This window comes from Xenopus laevis, chromosome 9_10S, assembly GCF_017654675.1.
Source record: "Xenopus laevis strain J_2021 chromosome 9_10S, Xenopus_laevis_v10.1, whole genome shotgun sequence".
Lineage (NCBI taxonomy): Eukaryota > Metazoa > Chordata > Amphibia > Anura > Pipidae > Xenopus > Xenopus laevis.
Window position 1 is genome coordinate 16154735 of NC_054388.1, and position 25677 is coordinate 16180411.

Below are 25677 nucleotides of genomic sequence, written 5' to 3' on the forward strand. Positions count from 1 at the left end.
TCTTGTCCCAAGCCCTACTTACACAAACACCAGGCTTTGTGTCGGCAGTGAGTGAGAAGAAGAAAGTGCAGGGAGCAAACGGGTGGGGGGTCTCAGACGGTGAATAAAATCACTGAGCGAATAATAAATATCCATAAACCTCAAGGATTTTCTCTCATTATCTGTCAGGATTAGGTTCAGTTTGTTGCACTGAGATAAATTGTCTTTACATTTGCTGGAAAACCTCAATATATTTTTATTAAAATTTTTTTCCTCTAAACTCAATGAATCCAGAACATTTGTTCTGTTGCCTAAAACTGCTTCCAGATCTGGAGGGTACTGCAGTGATTTTAATTCCTTTTATAAAAGAGCTAATTAATTAATGATACAAATAGTAAACTGGGAAATATGTAAGTCTAAGCTCTAGCACCCATGGGCCTGCTGCTCACACTATGCTCACTGTGCCCTGCTGTCTCCCTCTTATCCTTCCCTGCAAATCTTCACCTATTGTCTCATCTTGTCCTACTGTCTCCATCTTGCTCTAAAGTCTCCATCCTGCCCTACTGTCTCCATCTTGCCTTATTGACTCTATATTGCCTACTGTCTCCATCTTGCCCTACTTTCTTCATTTTGCCCTACTGTCTCCATCTTGCCCTGCTGTCTTTATCTTGTCCTACATTACACACCTTTCCCTGCTGTCTCCCTGTTATCCCACTAAATTCATTTGCCATACTGTCTCCATCTAGTCATACTGTCTCTATCTTACTCTACCATTTTCATCTTAAGGTAAGGTTTGTGCTGTACCATTTTCTTGGCCAAAAGGATTTTCCCCAATACATATCTGAACAATTTCCAGCCAGATGTTGGTCAGATGGGCCCCAAACAGTTTTATTGGTCCCTTATAGGGCAGGGTGTTTAGTACAATGTTCGTTAGACAGACTCTGACAGGGGGACAAGTAAAATTCTAGTCCATATCATGGGAAGGGATTGGTGCTGGTATTATGGTTTTGCTATCTTCTCCTGAGCAGAATGTTCATTAAGATTAGTCTTTTGAGATCTTCTGGTGCTTTTATCCGGTATTAAGCTTCACACCAGCTTCCCCATTCCACTATCTCCATTGCAAGCTAGAGGCTAATCCTACCCAGGGATTGAGCAGAGAGGATTTGCTTTCTATGGAGACAAGTCTCTGAGTCACCTCTGTGCAGCGAGCACATATGGAAGTGCATTGTATATGGCTTAGAGTCTCTGATGTCTCAATGCATTGGTGCAGTTTCGCTTTCTGTAGGAACAACCCAAATATTCAGCCCCAAGCGGAGACTGAAAGGTGACACGGAACCAATTTTTCTTCTTAATGGGACATGGAGCCACTTTTCAACTTCATCCTGGCTGGTAAACCTCTCAGATAATTTATGGGTTTTCTTGCGTGACATTACGTATATCGATTGCCTCAATTTCATCATTACAGTCTCTAAAAAACAAATGGGTGCAGGGGACATTTAACCACTGCTATTGGAAGTTGTAGGATAAGATATGTTATATAACTCTTACCCAGGTAGCATTGTTGGGTAGGGGAACTTTCCAGGGAGTGTTTATATAAGAGAGAGATTGGGGCAAGACTCCTCCTCCACATTGGCTGATAAGAAGATCAAGGATATGATGCTAGAGAGGTACTGAGGAGAATTAATAGAGAGTGTAAGGGTAGCTTGGTTAAAGGAGAACTATCTCGAAAATGAATATTTAATGTACTGTAAGCTTCAGCATACTAAAATACGAAACTTTCTAAATACAATCAATTAAAAATTCTATTTTGCTACTGAAATAATCAATTTCATCTTCACTATTCCTCTATCAGCATCTGTTTCTCTTTATTCTTGCTTCATGCAGGAGTTGGGTGTCAGATATTCATTGACAGATCCAATATATCTTACAGGGGGGCTCCTTTTGCCTAGAAGATGTGTTAGAGCTCACTCTATTAAAATCACCAGACATTTTGTCTCTCTATATGTAGAATTTGTGCAAAAGGCAGTTATTTTGTTTTTTTTTTTGTTAGTACTGGAATTAGTTATTTGAATGAACTCTAATACATCTGCTAGGAAAGGAAGCCCCCCTATGAGATATATTGGATGTAACTGTCAATGAATATCTGACACCCAACTCCTGAATTAAGACAGAATGAAGAGAAACAGAAGCTGAGAGAGGGATAGTGAAGATTATTTCAGAAACGATGCAGAATATTTAATTGTTTGTATTTACAACATTTCTTATTTCAGTATGCTGAATCTTATATTAAATTTTAATTTTCTTAATAGTTAGAGTTCGGTAAATGTGTAGATGAATAGCTGAGCTCCAATGAAGAGAGAGAAGGAACAGTGTCCTGGTGGTATCTTGCCCAGATAGGGACACAAGAAGAGAAGGATTAGGGTAGATAGGGCCTAATACATCCATGCTAGGTGAACCCCAGTGCTAAAAGTCTGTTGAAGATTACGGCATCCCTGACTCAAGGAGGAGACAGCGAAGGTAGGCAACTGGATGTACCCGGCTCTAGTGCTTCAGGTTCTGGTGTCAGTGCTTGCAGAAGATTGTGTGTGGCAAGTATCACTGTGGAAATTGTGTTGGTGACTAATAAGAGAGGCATGTGGAACCTCCCATTTATATTCTTACTACAATCCCTAGTGTGATGATGGTGGTGTAAGTAAAAGTTGGCCAAGTTATGCAGAGAGCAAGTAGACACCATGCTGCACAGTGCTGAAAAGAGAATCAATGCACAGTCACCATCCTAAGACAATATAAGGCTCATTGACAGGAGGCACAGCTCTGGGGTCCAAATTGTACTCACCGGCACTCCAATATAGCAGCCTATTATCATGCATTTATATAGCATCAACACATTCCACATCAGTTCCCGTGGAGCTAATAATCAAAAGGCCCTATCACATTCACTAGGGCCAATGTATGTGCCCGTATGTTTTTGCAGTGTTGGATGAAACTCAAGAAGAACATACACACTGCTTGCAGATACTGCTCTGTCTGGAATCAAACCTAGGGCAGAACCTGGTTGCACCAATAGCACTGCCCAGTGAATAGTAAGTGTGCTCAAAAATGTCTTTTCTCTCCCTTTTGCAAATCAGTATAGACAATTGGAATTTTTGGATAGGATGGTGCATTGTGGGTAAAACATGACATTTGATGCCACCTTTTTGCACTTTGAGCTGTTATAGCTAATTGTTTTATAAAGCATCAATATCAGAGCACAAAACACCTGTAAATTCTAATAAGAATATTTCCCCTGAGGTGTCTCTCTCTCTCTCTCTCTCTCTCTCTCTCTCTCTCTCCACATATACGTCTCCTCCAGGTCTTTTGATCACAGTGTGCAACATTTTAGAAGATGGTGTGCAACATTGTTTCCCAGGAATGCTGGTCCCTTTCAGACCTGTGGATTAAACGCCAGGTTTATTTCAAATGCCTTGTATCCTCCAAGGGTTTAGAAATTGTAATAAATATTTATGAATATTGTGGAACACTCACGCATGTATGAGCAAGATGTACGGCACCTGTAGTATTAGCTTTAGATTAATTGGAAAGTAAAAATAAGCAAGTCCCCAGTGAGAATTGAAAGCAGACAGCTGCCTATCAAGGGCCCTGGTATGATTAATGATTTAGAAAATAAATTGAAAGGAAATTAAGAAACAATCTCGCCTGGTGGTTCATTTCCTCGCACTCCTCAGTTCTAGTCTCTGCACACATTGCTGAATCTGGTTAATATTGTATTGGACCCAGGCAAATAGGAATGTGTTTTATTTCAACAAGACAAGATAACACACAATATTCTCAACAGGAAACTTAAATCTTTATTCAGGCATGACTAATCCAGCCAGGAATGTCTATAGTCTTACAAAAGGAACAACAGGCCATGTGCTCAAATACATTATACAAACAAGTACTCAAATGTATGAGTGTACTAAATACTTTTAATACAGTTCTTTGTGCAGTAATGGGAACACATATGAGTGGGGAGTGTAGGACTAGATGAAGACCATAGGACTAGATGAAGACCGATAAAAAAATAATAGAGAGTAAGAAGAGATAGAGACTGTACGACTAGATGAAGACTGTACAACTAGATGGAGACAGTAGGGCGAAATGGAGTCAGTTGAGCAAGATGGAAACGGTAGGGAAAAGATAGAGAGTTGAAATAGATTCAGACAGTATGGCTAGATGGAGACAGTAGGGCAAAATGGAGAAAGTAGTACAAGATGAAGATAGTGGGGCTAGAAGGAGACAGTAGGGTAAAATGCTGACAGTAGGGCAAGACAAAGACAATAGGGCATGATGGAAACAGTTTTGCAAGATAGAGACAAAAGGGACAGCAGGCAAAAATGGAAAAGGAAGGACAAGTTAAGAGTATAGGGCAAGATGTTGATAAGGAAACAAAATGGAAATAGTAGGGCAAGACTACAGCACAAGAAAACATGGAGAAAGAAGGCAAGACACCTGCAGTAGAGCAAGATGAAGACAGAAAAGAAAATGGTATCAGTAATGGAAGAGGAACAACACTACAAGCTTGAGACAGTAGGGCAAATGGTGACAGTAAAGTAACATGGAGACAATAGGGCAAGAGGGCAACAGAAGAGCAAACTGCCAAAAGTAGGACAAGGTGGTCAGAATAGGCAGTGACAATGGTCACAGTGGGATTAAATGGCAACAGTAGAGTAGGATGCTGACAGTAGTTCTAGATAAAGACAGTAGCAGAAAATGATGGAGATAGTAGGGTATGACTGAGACATTAGCATAAGATGGAGAAAGTAGGTAAGATGGAGACAGAAGAGTGGAGAAAAGGAGAACAAAATGGTAACAGTATGGCAAGATGGAGACAGTGGGGCAAGCAGCCACTGCGAAACTTACCTCCCCCAATTGGAATAGGCATAATTGCAAAGTAACACCACATTTCTACTGAACATGGCTCGGAGAACAATTTCAGGAGCATGAGATACAAAGAATCAAAGGCTCAGACTTGCCCCCTCAACTCCAGAGGATTGACTGCAGGAAAGAGAGCATACTGGAGGGAAGTTGGATTTATTTACCCTTTGAGATTTGGTAGGTTCTGATGACACCAATGAAATGGCATATCTCAGGGCTGGAACTAGGGGTAAGCAAAAGAGTCATGTGCCTCAGGAGCAGCAGTTGGGGTGCTATTGATTGGGGGACCAATTGTGTGGAGAGAGGGATGAGGATTGCAGGAGATGGAAAAGGAGATATGGGATTATTGTGTGCCTTGGGCACTTTTTGCACCCACTAAACTTGCACCAGTCTTTGTTCTGTTGTCCGTATCCTGGTAAAATTTGAACTTTACATGCACAATGGCACTTACATACAGTAGTTGTATTCAATTAGGCATATTTGTTTTTACTTCTTATGAGCCTGGACCTGTGTGCTAGTATAACATTGGTTTGACAATAGAGCTCTCTTGAATCTTGAAATCTTGCATCTTGAAAACGGGCAAAGGTTGTAAACAAAGTAGATTTACCCTTCACAGGATGTTAGTGAGTTGCACCAATATCACAGTAAGTGAAGTGAAAATGAGGTAGTGCAGTTGTACTGGTGAATATAGTAGATACTTTCTGGAAAGGGTTGGATGTCTTTTAATGAAATACAAAGCAATTGGTGAATATAATAGTCTTAATAAAAAGCTTGATCCAGGGACTGATTCAGTTGCCAGTTTGAAGTCAGAAAGGAAATGTATTGCCCACCCAGTGCAAACTGAAGAGTGGTTGCTGTGTTAGAAATGCTGGGGCTATAATGTTACCTGTACCTAGGAAGCAGAATGTAATCCACACCCCAGGTATAATTAATCTGTGGGTTAAATTTGCCGCCTTCTTGGCATCTCAGTGAATTCCTTCAATGCACGGCCTCCTCTCCCTGCCCGCTGCTGGCCCTGGCTCATGAAGCACTAGTTATTAATGGCTAAGGGCTCAAACTGAATAAGCTGAGCGAAACTGACATAATAATCAAGTTCCATTGCTTGGGCCTGGGACAAGGAATCACTCTTTGATCTTTTGGGCAGACGCCGAGGGCAATGTGGGCAATTTATCAGAAGCAGGCAAAGTTAACGGACTAGCTTGGCCCACTCAACGTTCCTCATTAACTTGCGTCGCCATGTCTCGTTAACATGATAATAGGATCCATGCCAAATGATGTCTGCCTCTCAAAGCACAACACAGAGACGGAGAATTAAACTAACTGAGTTATCATTCCTTCAAACAATCTTTATTATCTACCACCTACAGACTTCACTGTGACCCTCTGCACTATCCAATCTCGTGTCCATCATTCTACCCAATATTCTGCCTTGTAAAGTACAAAGATGACCTGATTATTGGATTAGAATCAATTACGTGCCCTGTCTATGGGCTGGTGAGGGAAGTAGTTGTACTAGATTAACGGGGATCATGGTCATACACCCTAAACCCAACTTTTCCATGTCCTAATTGCCTAGAGCAGCCTCAAGATTCTTAGCCAGTCCTTAAAGGAAAACTATAACCCCAAACAATGTAGGTCTCTATAAATAGATATTGCATAAAACAGCTCATGTGTAAAACCTTGCTTTAGAATCCTGCAGCGGGTTGGGTACCCGTGGGTACCCGCGGCTTACCCGCAAAAACTTGCGGTACCCTGCGGGTTGCGTTTAGAAGTTCCAGGTGCGGGTATACCCGCAGGTCGGCGGTTCTGCGGGTTGCGGGTCGGGCCGCGGGACTTCTCAATATCGATATTCACTCCTTTCTTCTGGTCACGTGGTTTACAATGACAGAACTTCCTGTTTTACTCCTTTTTTTTCTGATCACGTCTACTTCCGATGATGTCACTTCCGGTTTACAATGACAGCACTTCCTGATTCTTGATGGTCAGCGGGTCGCGGTCTGGATTGCGGATAAGGTACTTGCAGGTAGGGTCGGGTTGCGGGTCCAAGCGGGTAAGAATGCGGGTTGCGGGTCCCGATTGCAGGTTGCGGGTACGGGTCAGGTCCCAAAAAATGGACCCGCGCAAAACTCTACCCTGCTTCATGCATACCATTTTAAAAAGAATATACTTTTCTCAATGTGCCATTGGGTAATCATGAATAGAAAATTGCCATTTTAAAAAATAAGGGCCGCCCCCGGGGATCGTACGATTCACTATGCACACAAACATACCAACAAACCATACTTGTTAGGTCACATGAGCCAATTAACAGACAGAGTTCTGTCTTTTGCTTCAACATTTCTTCCTGTTACAGTTAGAGCTGCAGTATTTCTGGTCAGGTGATCTCTGAGGCAGCACACAGACCATCACAAAATGGTGGTTCAAGGCAAGAGATGTAAAAGGGCAAGATTTACTCAAATATATAGACCAGTTTCTTTAATATGCCACTTAATATGACATAAACTATCTGTTGCTTAAGTGTTCATTTTGGGGGTATAGTTTGCCTTTAAGGTGGCATAGGCCCTGATTGCATGGAACATTTCTTTCCCAGACACACTAACCTGCTATTAAGAGCCACTCACAGGGGACAGATGAATCCTAGTGTTTGCTTTAATGTCACTTGAAGGTGGTCTGGCCCATCTGATCCCCTTGCATTTTTGATTAATCAGGTCTAGAAGTCAATAAATCTGAATAGTTTGACTCATTGAATTTAACATTGCCGGCTGCAAAACGATTTAAGGATTATTTCTATGCAAATTGGCAGTGTAGCAACTGGTGTGAAAAATGATCTGCATGAGGAAGAGCTCAATTATTTACATGCATGGTGGCATGGAAACCAGTGCAGTCCGCAACATCCATGTACATGATGTGCCATTGAGTACATAGCAAATACCTCTCAATAAAATCTCAATCGTTTCAAGGATCCTAGGGGAAAGTCCTGACCTGTATCTGCTCAGCTGTAATCTGATAACTGTCTTGCAATTTGCTCATTTAAATCGGCGATAAAAAGAGTTGATTTGCAGTCCCTCGTCAGCTGTTATTATACATGGTTATGAGGGAAAAGGAGAGGACAGACTCCTATGAATAAATAAGAATTCTCTAGCCGGTCCTTGGCTGCTCTCTATATCCCAGTCCCACATCCAGATCATTAGATTCCAGCCCAGCATTAACTGATTTTCAGAGAAATTTTCACTTTCCCCCAGGCCCAACAACAGAAAGTTACACCACGGTGGGGGTATTGTAAATATTAATGTTTGTGTCGCTGGCACTGAATAATGATCCTGTTCACTTTCCGTCTCATTACACATGTCAGATATTGGTGGGAGTTCTGCTCCCTCACTAATTGCTGTTTATTGATGGTAGGAGGGGTACATGCAACAGATTTCCATACTGGAGTACATATTTGTATCATTGTCAGTTCATCCTTTTATTAGTGATGCCTAAATCCCTATTCTTTTCCCACATTTATTTTTGCCCTGCTGTTTTCCCCATTTCCCAGGAGTGGTTGTGATCGCCTTTGTCGTGTGCTGGTTGCCATACCACGTGCGCCGCCTGATGTTCTGTTATGTTCCAGAAGAGATGTGGACGGAGTAAGTATGAGCAGAAAAAAACTCTGCCCTTCTATTCTAAGTTGTTGTGTGGGGGAACAGTTTTCTGTTGCACATATATCAGGAAGGGATAGAGGCAACTTCTTTTGCAATCTCCACTAAAATGTTGAAATCATTGCTTGCTCGGCTTTCCCTGGCTACTTATACCACTGCAACATTATATCAGTCTGGATTCCTTCCACATTCAGACCCAAAAAAAAGGGGAATAACTGTGCAATAAATTAAATCATTGCACCTGACCTGTCTGATTCCCCTGAAAGTGAGAGTAGAGACACGGCACTTATGCCTCTCTACTGCCCAGCTGCCCTGTGAATTATTGAGCAGAACACTTTCGTGCTTCTATGAACAGATGTACTGCCCTTAAGTATAAGCAGAAGGCGAAATCTTCCCCCAGGCATCCAGACTTGTTTTGCATTAATTACAGTCCTTGGATTCTGTCCACCTTGTGAAAATGGGCTATACTGGGAATTCAGGGTTAATTGGGACCATGTAGTCTATCAACAAATTTGTCAGTATAATTTCATTATTAAACAGTCATTGTTGACATGCAGTGCAAACAGCTAGAGCAGGGGTCCCCAAACTTTTTTGCCTGTGAGTAACATTTATATGTAAAAGGAGTTGGGGAGCAACACAAGTATGAAAAATATTCCTGGGGGTACAAAATAAGGCCATTTGGTAGCCCTATGTGGACTGGCAACTTACAGAAGGCTCATTTTGGTAGTATGCCTGGTTTTTATACAACCATAACTTGCCTAGAAGCCAATAATTTAAAAATAAGCACCTGCTTTGAGGCCATGGGAAGCAGCAACATCCAAGGGGGTCAAAGTACAACACGTTGCTCACAAGCCACTGGTTTGGAACTTCTGAGCTAGAGTGTTAAGTGTACCAAGTGGAACACATATTAAGCACCATCTTGTGGTTGAAGGTGATATTGCATCAGTTGTGCCCTAATAAGACCATTGGTTGGTTGTGTCAAGTGCAGTTTTACAGGCACCTTTGTAGGCACCTTTGTAGCCACCATTGGCTACTGTGGAATGAATCACCCACAGCGAATGTATGATTGTAGGAACCTCACTCATTTTCCTGATAAGTCTGGTTTCCCAATCAAGAGTTTGTCAGGTTATCTATTGAGATCTCACCCTTCTTTGTGATTTGGTTGTGACTTTTCTTTTTCATCAACAGTGAACTCCACGATTTCTACCATTACTTCTACATGATGACCAACGTGCTGTTCTATGTCAGCTCCACTGTAAATCCCATCCTCTACAATCTGGTGTCCGCCAATTTTCGTCAGATCTTCGTCTCTACGCTCGGTTTTTTTTGCCCACCCTGGAGAAGGAAGAAGAAGCGACCTACCTTCACCCGCAAATCCAACAGTATCTCCAGCACCAACCACACATTCTCCACCCAGATCACCAGAGAGACCCCATATTGAGGTTCCATAAGGATGGAAGTCAACAGGCAAAGCTACACATCTTAGTCCTCTTTATCCAGGTCATCAGAGAGACATCCAAACTACTATTCCATAAGGATTGTGATCAACAGTTTTCTTCAAACTATACCAACCATTCGCCATCAAGGGTTCCTCTCAAAGTCAACGTTCATATTGTATCTACTGCTTTATATATGCAGGATATAATTGTTGTTCAAGAACCACTGTCGTCTTAATCCCAGCAGGCTGTCATTGATGAATTCAGGTCAATCTATATTTATGGGTATTTTTATTTAAGATTTCCTGGCAGGAAATCATTTCTTTTCGAGCAGACAGATATTGCACCAGTTTATTCCATGCAGACCCTTGTTGATAAGAAACTCTAGCTAATATTATTTATTATGGATTTGTTTAGCTAGTGACAGGACCGGAAAGAACAAAAAAAGGAAAAATTTACTTAAAATTCCAGAAAGGAACAATGGCATTTTGATCTTTTGAACATTGCTCTTCTCTGAAGTTGAGTTCACCATTGATGAAATCGAAAAGTCTATAAATATGCCAATATCTTGTGATACAGACAACAGATTAGTGGAAACACTGTCTTCTTTCACTCTGGACAATTGTGATATTGATTAACAATGGTTGCTCAGCCGTGAAATAACTCATTTGTATACTTTCCGCCAATCCTTTGAGACAAATGTGCCATAAAGAAGCCATGAGGTTATTAGCACAAACCATAGTAATTACCTGTGACTTGAAGTTTGGTCTTTGGAAGATGAATGGAATGAGGAGGATTGTTCATCTGAGATAAGATGGACAGATTCTAATATTTCTGTTATGGTATTGTGCCAAAAAAAAACCTTGCACCTTGTCAAATCCTGGAGCAGATAAATAGCACTGTATTTAGTATTAATACTACTATTGGTGTAAGTTTAGAAGTAGTTGAGGTGGAAATCCTCTTGATTTATACATGGAAATGCAAATAAACTGACCCTGTGGCATATATAAAGTAATACATAATTTGTCATTGGGTGTGAAGGCTCTGTGTATATTCCATTTGCCCCCTGTATGTGTTGCATACTCTGTGATCACTGTTGTGAACATCAAACTTGTTTATATGTGTTTGTCAGACGCCCACTCTTTTAATATATCCAGGTACTCTGACCACCAGTGGAGTCTGATGTGTAGTACATATGTGTCTACCCCAAACCGCCCACCACCACCTCCTGAAGCCTAACAGTGAGTGTTCCCTCCTAAATTATTTTGTGTAGTGATACTGAGAAGCTATTGAGTAAAACACAATGCCCCTCCCAGTTATCTGATTCTACCTCTGAAGCTGAACTCTGAGCCATTTCTACTGTATCAAATTCAAAATGGCTGTCATCACAATCTCCTCCATTTCCATAGCTCAGTCACTGTATTTCCCAGATGAGCCTTTTTCTTAAACTGACAAAATGTTTCCTGGTAAGATCCAGTTCAGACACACATAAAATGGTCACAACTTCAACTCCTTTTATCTAATGCCACATTCTGTAGATAAAATGGCTGCTGTCCTAGTCTCCTTCATCTTGTTCCATATTACACACAAAATAGCTTCCAACCCTACCTCATTCATCTTGTTGGGGTGCAGGCAAGCAGATGGCAACCGGGAAACAAATTCATTCAAGGTGGAACCCAAAGTAGGTTAAAACTTCGTCTTTATTAATCCAAATAAAACAATTTGTACACGAGGGCAGGGAGAGTAGCTTGACGCGTTTCGTGACCAATACGTCACTTCATCAGAAGCTTCTGATGAAGTGACGTATTGGTCACGAAACGCGTCAAGCTACTCTCCCTGCCCTCGTGTACAAATTGTTTTATTTGGATTAATAAAGACGAAGTTTTAACCTACTTTGGGTTCCACCTTGAATGAATTTGTTTCCCGGTTGCCATCTGCTTGCCTGCACCCCGTGAGATTGTTCATTGCCGTTTCAGACCGGCTCTTTTCTTCGACAACCGGAAGTCATGTCTGCCTACCCTTAATGGCGTTCTGCCTGTTTGCCTCATTCATCTTGTTCCACATTATACACAAAATGGCTGCCATCCCCTTCTCAGTACTCTTGTTCCACATCACACAGAAAATAGCTGCCATCCCCTTCTCATTAATCTTGTTCCACATTACACACAAAATGGCTGCCATCCCCTTCTCATTCATCTTGTTCCACATTACACACAAAATGGCTGTCACCCCCTTCTCAATCATCTTGTTCCACATTACACATAAAATGGCTGCCACCCCCTTCTCATTTATTTTGTCCCACATCACACACAAAAAATAGCTGCCATCCTACACACTTTTATCTGCAGATAAAATGACTTCCAACCCAACCTCCTTTATCTTGTGCCGAATGCTACACAGAAATTGGCTGCCATTTTATGTTCTGCTAGCTCTGAGATATGGCTGCCTGGTCTCATTAGAACATCTGTCAGGAACAGGTAATACTTCCACTGCAAATGAAAAATGGCTTCACCAGGGCAAATCTAGGGAATTTGTGGGGGTAGGGGAAATGTCCCTGTCGAATGCTGACAATATTTGCACTTTATCTATCTGTTGTTCTTCTGTATATAACTCAGAATGTTCAGACGTTATATATCCTATTGTATAATATATATATATATGTATCTATACACACACGCACATGTGTGAGTAATATATGTACCTATTTATGTTGCCCAATAAATAAATCTCCTCCCTCACTGTGGGAAATCTGTTTCTGAACCCTGATACTACTGGTACCAGACATTACTGCCAGATAGACAACTTACAGCTTTCTCCTTGTCTAACATGTATACAGAATCTTTCCGTTAGAGCTCCTTTACCTGCATTTACCTGCATTTCAGGCTCCTGCCCAGCAGCGGAGCTCCCCTAAATATATTGTATGGTTCCCGCAGTTGCAAGGAAACTTGGCTGGTAGCAAAAGAAATATCATACAGGAATCTCATAAAAGGATTCTGTATGCATTCTTACCAGCCATATCCACAACCAAGGCAGAAGGGAGGCTGCTGATTAAATTAAAGTTAAATATTAGGAAATATAATAGCACTACAAGAGCAAAAGTATGCCCCACAGATTATCCATTTGGTCATTCTACCAGCAGGCCCATGTGATAAACCTCCCCAAACAGCTGCTCAATGGAAGTTAATACTTGGTATTTGTATCAATTATGATTAAGGCACCGCTGTGTCCTACTTTGTGACTTAATTACATTTCGCATGATGTCTAAGACGGGAGAGGAACAGATTCTCATATTATAAGATGCCAGATGGTTGGCAGAATCCAAGTGTACAATGTTTTCCACCAGGAATATTGTCAGTGAGAGCACACTCCTGAGTCAGCCCAACTGGGGTACGGATTTTAAAGGAACATTAAAACTGAATTATGGGTAACAGAGTTAGGTACATTGCTGACCCTGTTACCATGTTATCATATAGGCACTCCATGCCCAGTGCCAAGGGCGGCAGATTTAAGGGGATGGTCCTCAGATGACTATATGGCAAAAATGTTTTGCTGGGAAAAGACTAGAGTCGGAATTACTGCCACATCCCACTTTTATTCAGCTGGGGTGCAGAGGGGGCATAACAGGAAGGTTTCCCACTAACAGAAATGTTGTATTAAACGGAATTACACACACAGTTACTTTTTGTTCCTTGTTGCTCCCTGGGAAACAGTAACATAGTAACCGGTTGCAGTTGCTGAGGTTAAAAACAAACATCCATTGCTGTAGCTTGTCGCCGGGCCAGACGTAGATAAAATAGCAAATAAATCTGAAGCCATTTCCTATTTAAAAATGGCAGGCGAAAACGTGCCAGCCAACAGGTATTAAATATCAGCAGCCTGGTACTTTCTCCCTTGCAAAAAAGGCATCCAACCCTTCCTTGAAGCTATCTAATGTATCTACCAATGCAACTTTCCACCTCACACAGTAACAACACTCCTACCTTCTTAATGTGGAATTTCTTTTCCTCTAATTTAATGAGTTCTTCTGATTATTGACTCTACTGTTACAAGTAGTTCTTGTATGTCAAGTCATATTCTAGGCAATTGTCTCCATAGTTAGAGCCGGAAAAATCAACTGATAGGGAGTCCCCACAGTTGCCTTTGGATTCCACAGAAGGCCCCCAATGGGGCAATTTTTCATCTGGAAGCCTCAGCATCTGCCAGTAGTGAGAGTCATTGGGTGTTGTTGGTGTCTTTCTTCTGTATGTTGAAGAGGAAGATGCATCTTTAGGTAAGTTGGTGCCACCCATTTTCCAGCATTCCTCCAAGGAGGGGCACAGTTTGCTGGGCTAGTGCCCAATGCCAGTCGTTAAAAGGAGCCCAAAGTGGAAGAGGTACTACTAGTTGCAGAAGTCCTCTGGCACCATACCCCTGTTCGAAGATTATTTCTGTATTCTCAGATCTTTCTTTCTAAACGCAGAGATCCAGTTCTAGTATTAACAATTATTATTAATACAGTTTTGCTGACAGATGCCCCAGGTCTCCTAACCACTAGGGAAGGCCATCTGGAGCAGATTCTTTTTCTTAAGGATGCAATAGGATCATACTTTAGTTTCTAGTTAAAATATATCCCCTATTCTTCTCTCATCTCTCCCTCTGTTCCTTCCCCCCCATCCTTTTTTCTCCTTCCAAATGTCTCCCCCATTCTCCCCCCCTCTCTTCTCTGTTGATCTGTTGAGCCATGACAAGTATAATCATGCAGAGATGGTTCAATTAATATGAAAGATTGTATTTTAATATTTCATTATGTGAAGGAAACATACAGAATCCTCTTCTGTACAGAGAGAGTGCCCGCTGGAAAATGCCCTGTGTATTATCTGCTGCATGATGTACCTTCCCATTTATAAAATGTCTCTGCCTGGTGTTTAGAATTTTGATGTTCCTGATTGGCATCTGCATTAATTGTTGAGACTCTTGTTATTGTTCCTGTGCTATTTAGTCACACAAAGCTGCTCGTACTTAATTGCCTGGTGGCTGCGGTTACTTCTGAAACTTTACTTTGTTTCTGTGCCGCTTACCAACATGTATCTGGTTCCACTAATTAAATGTCCAACTTTATACGCTGTGCTTCATTGGGCACCGGAGCTGCTGCATCCAACAGACTGGCACTTATTACAGTGAAACCGCTAATGTGCTTATTGTGTATTGTAACTATTTCACTGCGTGTATGCTAAGCTTGTTAGCTCTTTCACTGCTAGTGCGCTCCACCTGTAACTTTCACTGTTAGTATGTTCATTCACTGCTAGTGTGCTCCACCTGTAACTCTTTCACTGAGTGTGTACTACAGCTGTTAACTCTTTCACTGCTAGTGTTCTCCACCTGTAACTCTTTCACTGCAGGTGTACAGGTGAGAACATTGCCTCAAGCAGCAGGGTGGCAAAAAGCTGCCTCTTTAAGAGCTGAATTTCTGGGTTCTCATCCGAAATTCAGCTCTGCTAGTGCAGAGAGCACTATTGCACTCATTGCCCCCCTTTGACCCACTCCAATGCTGATGTTTTAAGTGCAGAGCGTGAGTGGGGGGGGGGGGCATTGGGTCTGCTGCATATGTGCTCCACCTGTAACTCTTTCTCTGCTGGTGTGCTCTTTCACTGCATATGTGCTCCACCTGTAACTCTTTCTCTGCTGGTGTACTCTTTCACTGCATATGTGCTCCACCTGTAACTCTTTCTCTGCTGGTGTGCTCTTTCACTGCATATGTGCTCCACCTGTAACTCTTTCTCTGCTGGTGTGCTCTTTCACTGCATATGTGCTCCACCTGTAACTCTTTCTCTGCTGGTGTACTCTTTCACTGCATATGTGCTCCACCTGTAACTCTTTCTCTGCTGGTGTGCTCTTTCACTGCATATGTGCTCCACCTGTAACTCTTTCTCTGCTGGTGTACTCTTTCACTGCATATGTGCTCCACCTGTAACTCTTTCTCTGCTGGTGTACTCTTTCACTGCATATGTGCTCCACCTGTAACTATTTCTCTGCTGGTGTACTCTTTCACTGCATATGTGCTCCACCTGTAACTCTTTCTCTGCTGGTGTGCTCTTTCACTGCATATGTGCTCCACCTGTAACTCTTTCTCTGCTGGTGTACTCTTTCACTGCATATGTGCTCCACCTGTAACTCTTTCTCTGCTGGTGTACTCTTTCACTGCATATGTGCTCCACCTGTAACTCTTTCTCTGCTGGTGTACTCTTTCACTGCATATGTGCTCCACCTGTAACTCTTTCTCTGCTGGTGTACTCTTTCACTGCATATGTGCTCCACCTGTAACTCTTTCTCTGCTGGTGTACTCTTTCACTGCATATGTGCTCCACCTGTAACTCTTTCTCTGCTGGTGTACTCTTTCACTGCATATGTGCTCCACCTGTAACTCTTTCTCTGCTGGTGTACTCTTTCACTGCATATGTGCTCCACCTGTAACTCTTTGGGTTGGACTACATAGATGTTTTCGGCGCGATCTGCGCCATCAACAAAACGCCAGCGTCAAATCTCATGCGACAGAAATAAGGTAAGTGAATGCATCGTCAGATGGTGTCGCAGCGTTGATCCGATGCAACACGACTGTCGGATGCAGACGCTGCGACTTCATCCGACATTTCCATTACTTCCCTTACTTTCGTTGCATGAGATTTGACGCCGGTGTTTTGTTGCAGCGCATAGGATTGCACAGAAAACTACCCTTTCTCTGCTGGTGTGCTCTTTCACTGCATATGAGCTCCACCTGTAACCCTTCCACAACGTGTGTGCTCTACCTGTAACCCTTTCACTGTGAGTGTGTTCCACCTAACTCCTTCTCTGCAGGTGTGTTCCACCTGTAACTCTTTTACTGCTAGTGGGCTCTACCTATAACTCTTTCACTGCTGGTGTACTTGACCTGTAACACTTTTACTGCTAGTGTGCTCTACTTGTAACTCTTTCGCTGCTGGTGTACTTCACTTGTAACTCTTTTACTGCTAGTGTGCTCTACCTGTAACCTTTTCCACTGCAGGCGTGCTCTATCTGTAGCTCTTTCACTGCTGGTGTGTTCCACTTGACTGCCAGCATTTCTGTGCCCACAAGAGGCTTCTGTTACCCACTGCAATGAAACTGTACTGTGTAATTGAAACAGTATGGTAGAAGCCACCAACTAATAAATACTAATAGAATGTATGGTGTGATGAGCAGGGATTTAGCAGCAGGTCACATAATATGAGATGGGGATTATTCTATGAATATTAATGACTATTCTAATATACAGAATGGGGGCACAGGTTTCTGGTATAAGAGGTGGTATAGTCGCTCCATGTGCTGCATGGTAATAATGAGACCAATCACATGCTCTTATGAGACGTATTTATTATATATGATGTCTTTATGAAGTTATTTCCAGACCGGTTGCTGAAATCTCATCAGAGAATAAATATTGCTTAATGGCCTGCGCCAATGTCACCTTGCAGCTGTCACTTCCATTGTGCCCAGGCATATACAATACCTGGAGCAGTACAGTTTTCCCGGGTGCTATTAATCCAAAACTTCACTGCACAGGGTCCACTGGGATGGGGGGTGAAAAGGTGATGATTTTACAATTTTGCCCCAGGTATTTTAATGTCATAATGTTAACACAAAGTGCTCCTACTGGGAACTGTATTTGCCCCTGGTGGCTAGAGTCTCCCCATGGTATCAACAGAAATGGAACAAGTGCAGAAAGAGTGTATTAAAGAGAAAATTCAGCCTAGATTTTTACATTATTGTAGGTGGTATTTAATCCTTATTGGCAGTGGTTCTGCCTGTTGACCCAGTTCTGGTGTATATAAATGATCCTCCTGCAGGTGTTCTCCTCTGGGAGGAGAGGTATTATTTACTGTACATACAGGTGACTAAAATGTCCTTTGTGTTCTTACCTTAACTGATCATTTGTAAATAAAAGCTCAGCACCTATTATTTTCATTTACACTCTTGCAGCTTGGACATACACAGGCAGATTTTGTCACCAACCCCCCAAACTGATTGTTTAATTAACAGTCCATCCATCAATGGATAACAATATATAAGGAGAATTTTGTGGTACCGTTGTCACTTTGGCTACGAGATCGAACCTATATTAACTGATGGCTGCATGTTCCTTTGTTTACTTTTGCTTTTAAGCCAAATGTGCCACACGCAGTGAATGTTCATTTAACAATTATTATCTGACCGTCCTGTCCACTGACCAATTTCATTGTCTCATAATGAAAAATTTGAAACCTGTCCAATTGAATCGGTGTCCTTAAGGGTAGGACTACATGGATGTTTTCGACGCGATCCGACGTGCTGCAACAAAACGCCGGCTTCAAATAGCATGCAACGGAAATAAGGTAAGCAATGAAAATGTCGGATGGTGTCGCGGCATTGATGCATGCAGATGCAGCGTCTGCATCCGACAGATCGTAAGCGATTTGAAGCCAGCGTTTTGTCACAGCGCATCGGATCGCGTCAAAAGCGTCCATGTAGTCCTACCCTTACCAGAAAGGTTCCATTTGCAGGAGTACTGTTGGCTGGAGAGGCCTGTGATAGAGTTAAGTAGGGGAGAAAAATGAAGCTGTACTCAAGACAGAGGAAACAAGGCAACAGAAATACATGAAGGAAACCGCAAGCTCTTGGGGAAAAATTGTTGGCTATGTTCTGCATGATTGCTCATTTAGCAAAACAGATGAATAGATAAAAGAGTCAAGCGAGACGAAAGGGGTTAAGCCAATGCTTTGTGTTTGTGTGTTCATTTGAGTTATAGTTCTCACGCTGCCCCTGGGAATCCACAACTCCCTGCCACTGTCTATTGCTTTGACTTTGGGTGAAGGGAACCGTGTGAAAGTGGCAGAACAATCGCTTTCCTCTCTATACCTGCTTGGGGCTTCTGCCTTCTAATATGCTGCAATTAACCCCTCCCACTCTAAATGCACCAGGAATCTGACAGCAAAGCCATTAGATAGCACAAGATGTGTTATTATTGCTTTCTAAGCAAATTGTTCTCCCCAAACAGCTGAGCTCTATAGGCCATGTCATATTTTTGGATCTGCACATGGGATTCACCATTGCTTCTTTGTCTCATTTAATTATCTGCATCTCTGTGTGCCAAAAATTCCCATTTGTCCTGCCTTGAACCCTGCATGTGCCATCCCCAGCGCCACTAAGAATAGTTAATGGGCTGAACTGCTTTTAGAGTTGGGAACAAGCTTGATCCTGGACCCCAAGCATAACAGGGTGCCCAGCCTTAAACGTGATGCCAAGGGGGGTGGCTGGTAACACCAGGGACAGAGCAATAAAGTCCAGGGGGTGGAGCCTAGCTAGATAAAAAAAAGAAAGATAATCCGCCATATTTATTTTTACTGATGCAGAGATGGAGGTTGAGAAATATAAGGGCTGCACTGCGCTACTATCCCCCCTACAAACACATTGTCTGCCACACAGTCACAGGTGCAACACCATCAGTCCTGAGTCTATCTGGTTGCTAAGCCAACATGGGAGACGGCTGCAGGGCCGGATTTACATAGTGGGCGCCCCTAGGCCCACTGCCGTTTGTCACCCCTGTCCCCTCTCCTTTATTCATGCAAATTTTCATCATCAATGGGGATTGGCGCATAGGAAATTTAAAAAATGATTTTATCTCCAGCGCATTCCCAGTGTTTTTGTACCAATGTGGGTGTGGTTGGGCAGCATGCCGCCCCCCTGAAATACTGCTGCCCTAGGCCCGGGCCTAGTTGGCCTTTCCCCAAATCCGGGCCTGTACGGCTGGAAGTATCCATAGATACAAGAAGATATTCCTATGAATTCTATCAGGGATCTTCATCCTCTTCACCCTCACAGTTGTTGTTGCACCTCAGTGTATAATGGCTGGAAGTTGTAATCCATCAACAGCTGGAGGGTTGCACTCTGGCCATTCATACTCTTGTCACACATGTAACATCACACAAAGCCAGAATTTCTATAGCATTCGGCTGCTGTCTGCTTTGGCCCTAGTTAAACACTGGAACTGTCCAATCATTGATTACTTAGCTCAGTTACTAAACGGCAGCATCTGCTGTCATTAAGTGCTAATGGTTGAGCTGCTCTGCTGTAGTCATCTTTTGCTTCTGTTTCCATATTGTTCTTCTGTCTCCATCTTGCCCTATTGTCTCCATTTTGTTCAACTATAGCCTACTTGTTTTACTGTCTCCATATAATCCCCATCCTGCCCAACTGTCTCCACCTTGTCCAGCTGTTTCCTACTGTGTCGATGCTGTTCTACCATCTTCATCTTCTCCTACTTTCTCCATATACCCTGCTGTCTTCATCTTGCCCTTCTGGCCCAATTTGCCCTTCTTTCTCTGTCTTGCCCTACTTTCTCCATATTGCCCTTATGTCCTTACCATACTATCTCCACCCTGTCTTACTGTCTAAGTCTTGTCCAACTGTATCCATCTTGCCCTGTCTCCTTCTTGCCCTAGTGTCTCCATCTTGCCTTACTATTTCTATCTAATCCTACTGTCTCCATCTGCCCTACTGTCTCCATCGTGTTTTCTGTCTCCATTTACCATAATGTCTTTATCTTGAGCTACTTTCTGTCTCCATCTTCTCCTACTTTATCCATTTGCCCCATTGTCTCCATTGTGTCTTATTGTTGCCATATAGTTCAACTTTCCCCATCTTGTCCTACTTTCTCCGTATCACCTACTGTCTCCATCTTGCTCTACTGTCTCAATCTGGCACTATTGTCTCCATCTTGCTTTACTGTCTACTGGTTCATTAAATTGCTCTGGCCAATAACAATGCACTTTAATTTACTGGGCTGTTTGTTGATCAGCAGGAAAAGAACAACTTCAACTATTTACCAGCCCATCAGATCACAGAGCTATGCTTAACTTCAGGCAATTGTTTTTGGACCCCTGTGAGGACCACATAAACCTATAAAAAGATGAGTAATATATATTCTGAATAACTTCTGTCTGAATTAAAGGAGAAGGAAAGGCTTGCAGCACTTGGGGGTGCCAAATATTAGGCACCCGCAAGTGATTATATCGACTTACCTGAAACCCCCGGCCGGTGCTCCTATCAGCTATCTTCTTCCTCCTTCTTCATGCGGCTGTGCAACGAAAAGCCTAACTTTAGCTAAAAAGTCGACTACTTCTTTCAACTGTGCATGTGTTTGCCCTGGGAAATTTGAAGACGGAAGTGGACCGTTCCATGGTGCCAGTGCAGTTTTCTGCTGATAGGAGCACTGGCCCGGGGTTTCAGCTAAGTTGATACAATCACTTTGGGGTGCCTAACATTTGGCACCCCCAAGTGCTGCAAGCCTTTCCTTCTGCTTTAAGCTGGATTGGGTCCACAAGAAGGAAGCACTGCAAGGAAAATGTACTGTATTAAATGAAGTAAGTTCTGCAGGCAGCTTGTTTCTACCAACCAAACATTAGGGAGCACATGCATTAGCCTTGGCATAAATCACCCCTTTGTTACACAAATCACCCCTTTGATTCTATAGGCTAAGGATCCCCCTACTCCCTTCTTTTAACTTTACCTTAACTGAATCATAACATTTCAATTAAATAAAAACACAAACACGTGAATAGTGGCAAAATCTGTGGAGGTCACGTTCTTTATTTACAAATTCACAAAAGGACTAGGCACCCCTGACCCACAGCTGCGGCTCCTATCATTTCCTCTGGGCCTCCGCCCATACCTTTACCGACTTACAGGGAGCAGAGATTCAGGGCAAAACGCACTCTGTGACCTACGGTTACCCATCCTCTTGCTCCCTATCATGTGCAATAGTGGCGCTAACCCAGCCTCTCAGCTGAACTCAGACAAGACCGTGCAGTCTCAGTCTGATCCACGCTAGTGACTCTCCAAAGGTAGGCCTGCACTGTAAATCTCACCATTTCCGGAGCCGTGCTGACGCCCAATGTGGAACCGCAGCTGCGTCAGGGGAAAAACTATCTTTGACCTACACAGATAATGGCATTCCAGAGGAAGGCAAAAAACTCAGGAGCCTATAGCCAATTTGCATCCTGATGAAAAATTCCTTCCTGACCCCTCTAAGGCGATCGGTTCCAAGAACCCTGGAGTACCATATTTCTCTTCCATCTTCTCCTAGGGTGGGAGGGTGGGAGACAAAAAACAACAGTTAATGCCCGCTCTCCTGCTCTGCTTCTCCTTTTAACCCCTAAACCACCCCCACGGCACTCCCCTCAGCTCCCTCCTCCCGCCCCCCTTTTTCCCGCCGAGACTTACTAGCCCATTGTTCTAGCCACAAGGGGGGTGGGAGGGGTAGGAGTGATGAGTGCCTAAACACGTACAACCAGGGGGAGGGGGCCCCAGCCTAAATTCATTCGGCCCCACTAAGGGGCCTCTTTCCCACTACTGTCTGGCAGCACTGACTCTTATACATAAGTTTTTATTATGCCTGCTAACTGCTGATGGGCTATTCTCCTCCCTCTGAAAAGAAACACATAGGACTGCAAGTGAGTATTCATGAAGCCAGTGTTCCCTCTAGAGCTAAAGCTGCAAACTGCAAGTAAAAATAAACATGCAATGAAACCTCCAGATATTCAAAGGTAAGTACAGAGCAGAGTGACAATGTAAGTAAGTCTTTGTCCCAGTCATACATTCTAATGCAGAATGTCAGGTTTCTACTAAACTTCACTGTTCTTTTAAGTATCACCTCCTTGGTGCATCCTTTATGCTCTATAGCAAATTACCCAACTCTACCACCCACTCTCCATTCAATTAATGTAGTAAATTGTAACAATTCAGAATCTGCCCCTGGATCACTGAGCTGCCAGACAAACACCAGACACATCAATATTAAATGGAAAAAAAACCATTTTTTAGAACAAAAAAAAGTTTGAAAGTATGTCAAAAGTTAAACACGGAAACCAAAACAACCTGAAAACAACTGAATTGAAAAACGTGTTTGGAAGGTGAACAACCCCTTTCACTGTCTCCCAGTTTCCTCTCCAACATTGCCCTAACTAATGATTTGTACCCCAGCTATAATCCTGCCATGCACAGAATGCAGAATGAAGGGGCTCATTGAATTTGACAGTGAAGGTGTGTAAGCAGGGTCGGACTTGGCCGGCGGGACACTGAGAAAAAACACGGACTGGGCCCCCGGCTCTTTTAGGCCCCGCCAGCCCAGACCCACTCCCTGCACTGCCACTTACCTCCCTCCCTGATCCCAGTTCTCAGCTCATAAGGAGAAGGACAGATGTCCAGTCTCATACCTCCCAACATTTTGTAAATCAAAAGAGGGACAAAAAGTCGTGATGCTCGTAGAGCGGCTATTTTGTGTCCACGCCCATTTTGTGGCCACACCCCCTAATTACCATGTTCATTTTACAAATTGTAAATAAGCCGTAACCCCTTATTGAGATGGACTTCCCCAAATTCACCCCACACACATACTGCGGGGAACACACCACTTTCTCTCCATATGGGGGGGTACATACAAATACAGTGGGGAATGAGAATGCTTCACTTTACTGTGGGACACGTAGTAGAAATACCTCCGCAAACTGGCTCTTGCCTCATTACATCAAGTGCACTGGCGGCTGTACCATTACCTCCCAATATTGGGGGGAGAACATACACCCCAGAGATAGGGCTCAGCTTCACGTTACCCTCACACACTACAATGCGCAGCCTTTCTCCCCATGTAGGGGAAACCATAACACTGACAGTAGGGGGCGCCCCAGTAGGGGGCATCCACACAAATATCATTCACCCTAGACGTGCACAGCTCTTCACGACAAAGTCTCTTCTTGCGAGACTTCGGTAAAAAAGCACCAGGAAGCGGCAGAGCCCACAGTGTAGCGGGACATTTAAGGCCACATTCCGGGACAGGGGGACAAAAGCGGGACTGTCCCGCCTAAAACGGGTCGGTTGGGAGGTATGCAGTCTCAGTCTAGTCTTATTAGACTCTAGTAAGATCCTGATTCTCCTCCAGGGTAGTAAGTTCCTTTACATGTCTTACTGAATAGGTTGTGTTGCACCTTCTGTACAAACCCCATAACTTTTTGTTATACCCAACCCAGGAAGACCCCCCACCCCTCTTTATACTGGCATAGGCCACCCCTTCCCTTCACTCCCTATCATACTGCTTTACTTTTTCATTGCTTTATATGTAAGTTTCCTTAAAAATTGTATTATTCCCAGTGTCCTGCCGGCCCAGTCCGACCCCGGGAGATGGAGGGCCTGGGAAACAGTACTCCCTTGATTTATATTTCAAAACCCTACTAGTAGATAATGTAACTGTGTGTGTCAGGGAATGGGACTGTGTTTACCAGCATGTAGGGTTGCCACCTTTTCAGAATTGTTTTACCGGCCTGGTGGGGGGGCGGGAACCATAGGGGCGGGTGTGACGTCAAAAGGGTGTGTAAAGGGGCGTGGCCACGGCGCCGACACTTCAAGACGGCCACAAAAGCTACGTTTTTACAGGGGATTGGGGGCAGGCCGAGGGGTCTTTTTAAGGCTATTACAAATTTACCGGCAGCTACATTGCCAGTAAATTTGTAATACCGGCCCCGGCCTTCCTAGGTGTTTTACCGGCTAGGCCGGTAAAATACCGGCTGGGTGGCAACACTACCAGCATGGCTTTGACTGATCTGAGAGATGAAACATTCTCTGTACAAATACTATATAAGAAATAGTATAATCATATCTTATGCAATAAAAGTGCCTGTAGAACAATAGCTAGCGACCAAACAGGAATCCTTATTCTTATTTCTTTTAAAGGATAAGTAAAACCCTATTAACTTGGTGGGGTTGGCAAAATGTTAGGCACCCTGCTAGGTTTGTTCCCTGGGCTAAGTGCTCCTGTTAGGAAAACACTGCACCAGCTCATAAAATGTTTAATCACAGCTATGTATGGGTGCCTCCTGTTTGGTAAAAATGATGTTTGATGCCAATTTTATTAATAGGAATAAATATAGGAAGTCCAGTATTTTATTTTCTGTAACCACCTCTTACCTTGGTTCTCAGATTTAGACTGGGAGTGTGTGAGTATAAATCTAAACAGGTGGACGACCCAAGTAAATATGGCTGTCCTTCACAGTACCTTCCACTTGACCTGTAACAGTTACATCCCTATATCCAAGTCCCAGAAACCCCAGCACCTGTGAGGGTGGCACATGGAAATCTGGAAATTAAATGCTTTTTTTTCTTATAGATTGGACACAAGAAGGTTATTTTCACTTACTCAGTGTGCAAAGTGCTTTCCCCGGAAACTCCAGCTTTGTTATACACTCAGACTCGCAGTCTATGCTGTGGATTCTGGCAAAAGCCAGAGGAGCTCATCCTTTTTGGGATCTGTGATTCACTAGTGAGTTTTCTCCCACTTGGGTGGTACCAAATTGTATATACTTACCTGAAACCCCAGGCTGGTGCTCCTATCAGCAGAAAACTGTCCCGGCCAGGGGAGTGACTAAAGTTTATCAGAGTAAGATGATTGGGGACAGCTGGGAAACTGACAATATGTCTAGCCCCATGTCAGATTTCAAAATTAAATATAAAAAAATCTGTTTGCTCTTTTGAGAAACGAATTTCAGTGCAGAATTCTGCTGGAGCAGCACTATTGACTTATGTGCTTTGAAAAAAACATTTTTCCTATGACAGTATCCCTTTAAATTGGGAGCACTGAGATTTCAAATAACCCTGTGTCATTAGGGTGATAATGATCCAGTCCTGGA

The 25677-nt window shown here is 43.1% G+C and overlaps 1 protein-coding gene across 1 annotated transcript in view; it reads left to right on the top strand.

Moving 5' to 3' along the window:
- The window catches only part of LOC108702649 (neurotensin receptor type 1), a 43925-nt gene extending 33569 nt beyond the window's left edge, over nucleotides 1-10356 (top strand). Inside the window, exons 3-4 of the mRNA XM_018238256.2 lie at nucleotides 8435-8525; nucleotides 9726-10356. Coding sequence (XP_018093745.1) covers nucleotides 8435-8525; nucleotides 9726-9978 — 344 coding nt within the window. The 3' untranslated portion in view covers nucleotides 9979-10356. The remainder of the gene's footprint in view (nucleotides 1-8434; nucleotides 8526-9725) is intronic.
- Nucleotides 10357-25677: the final 15321 nt, after the last annotated feature.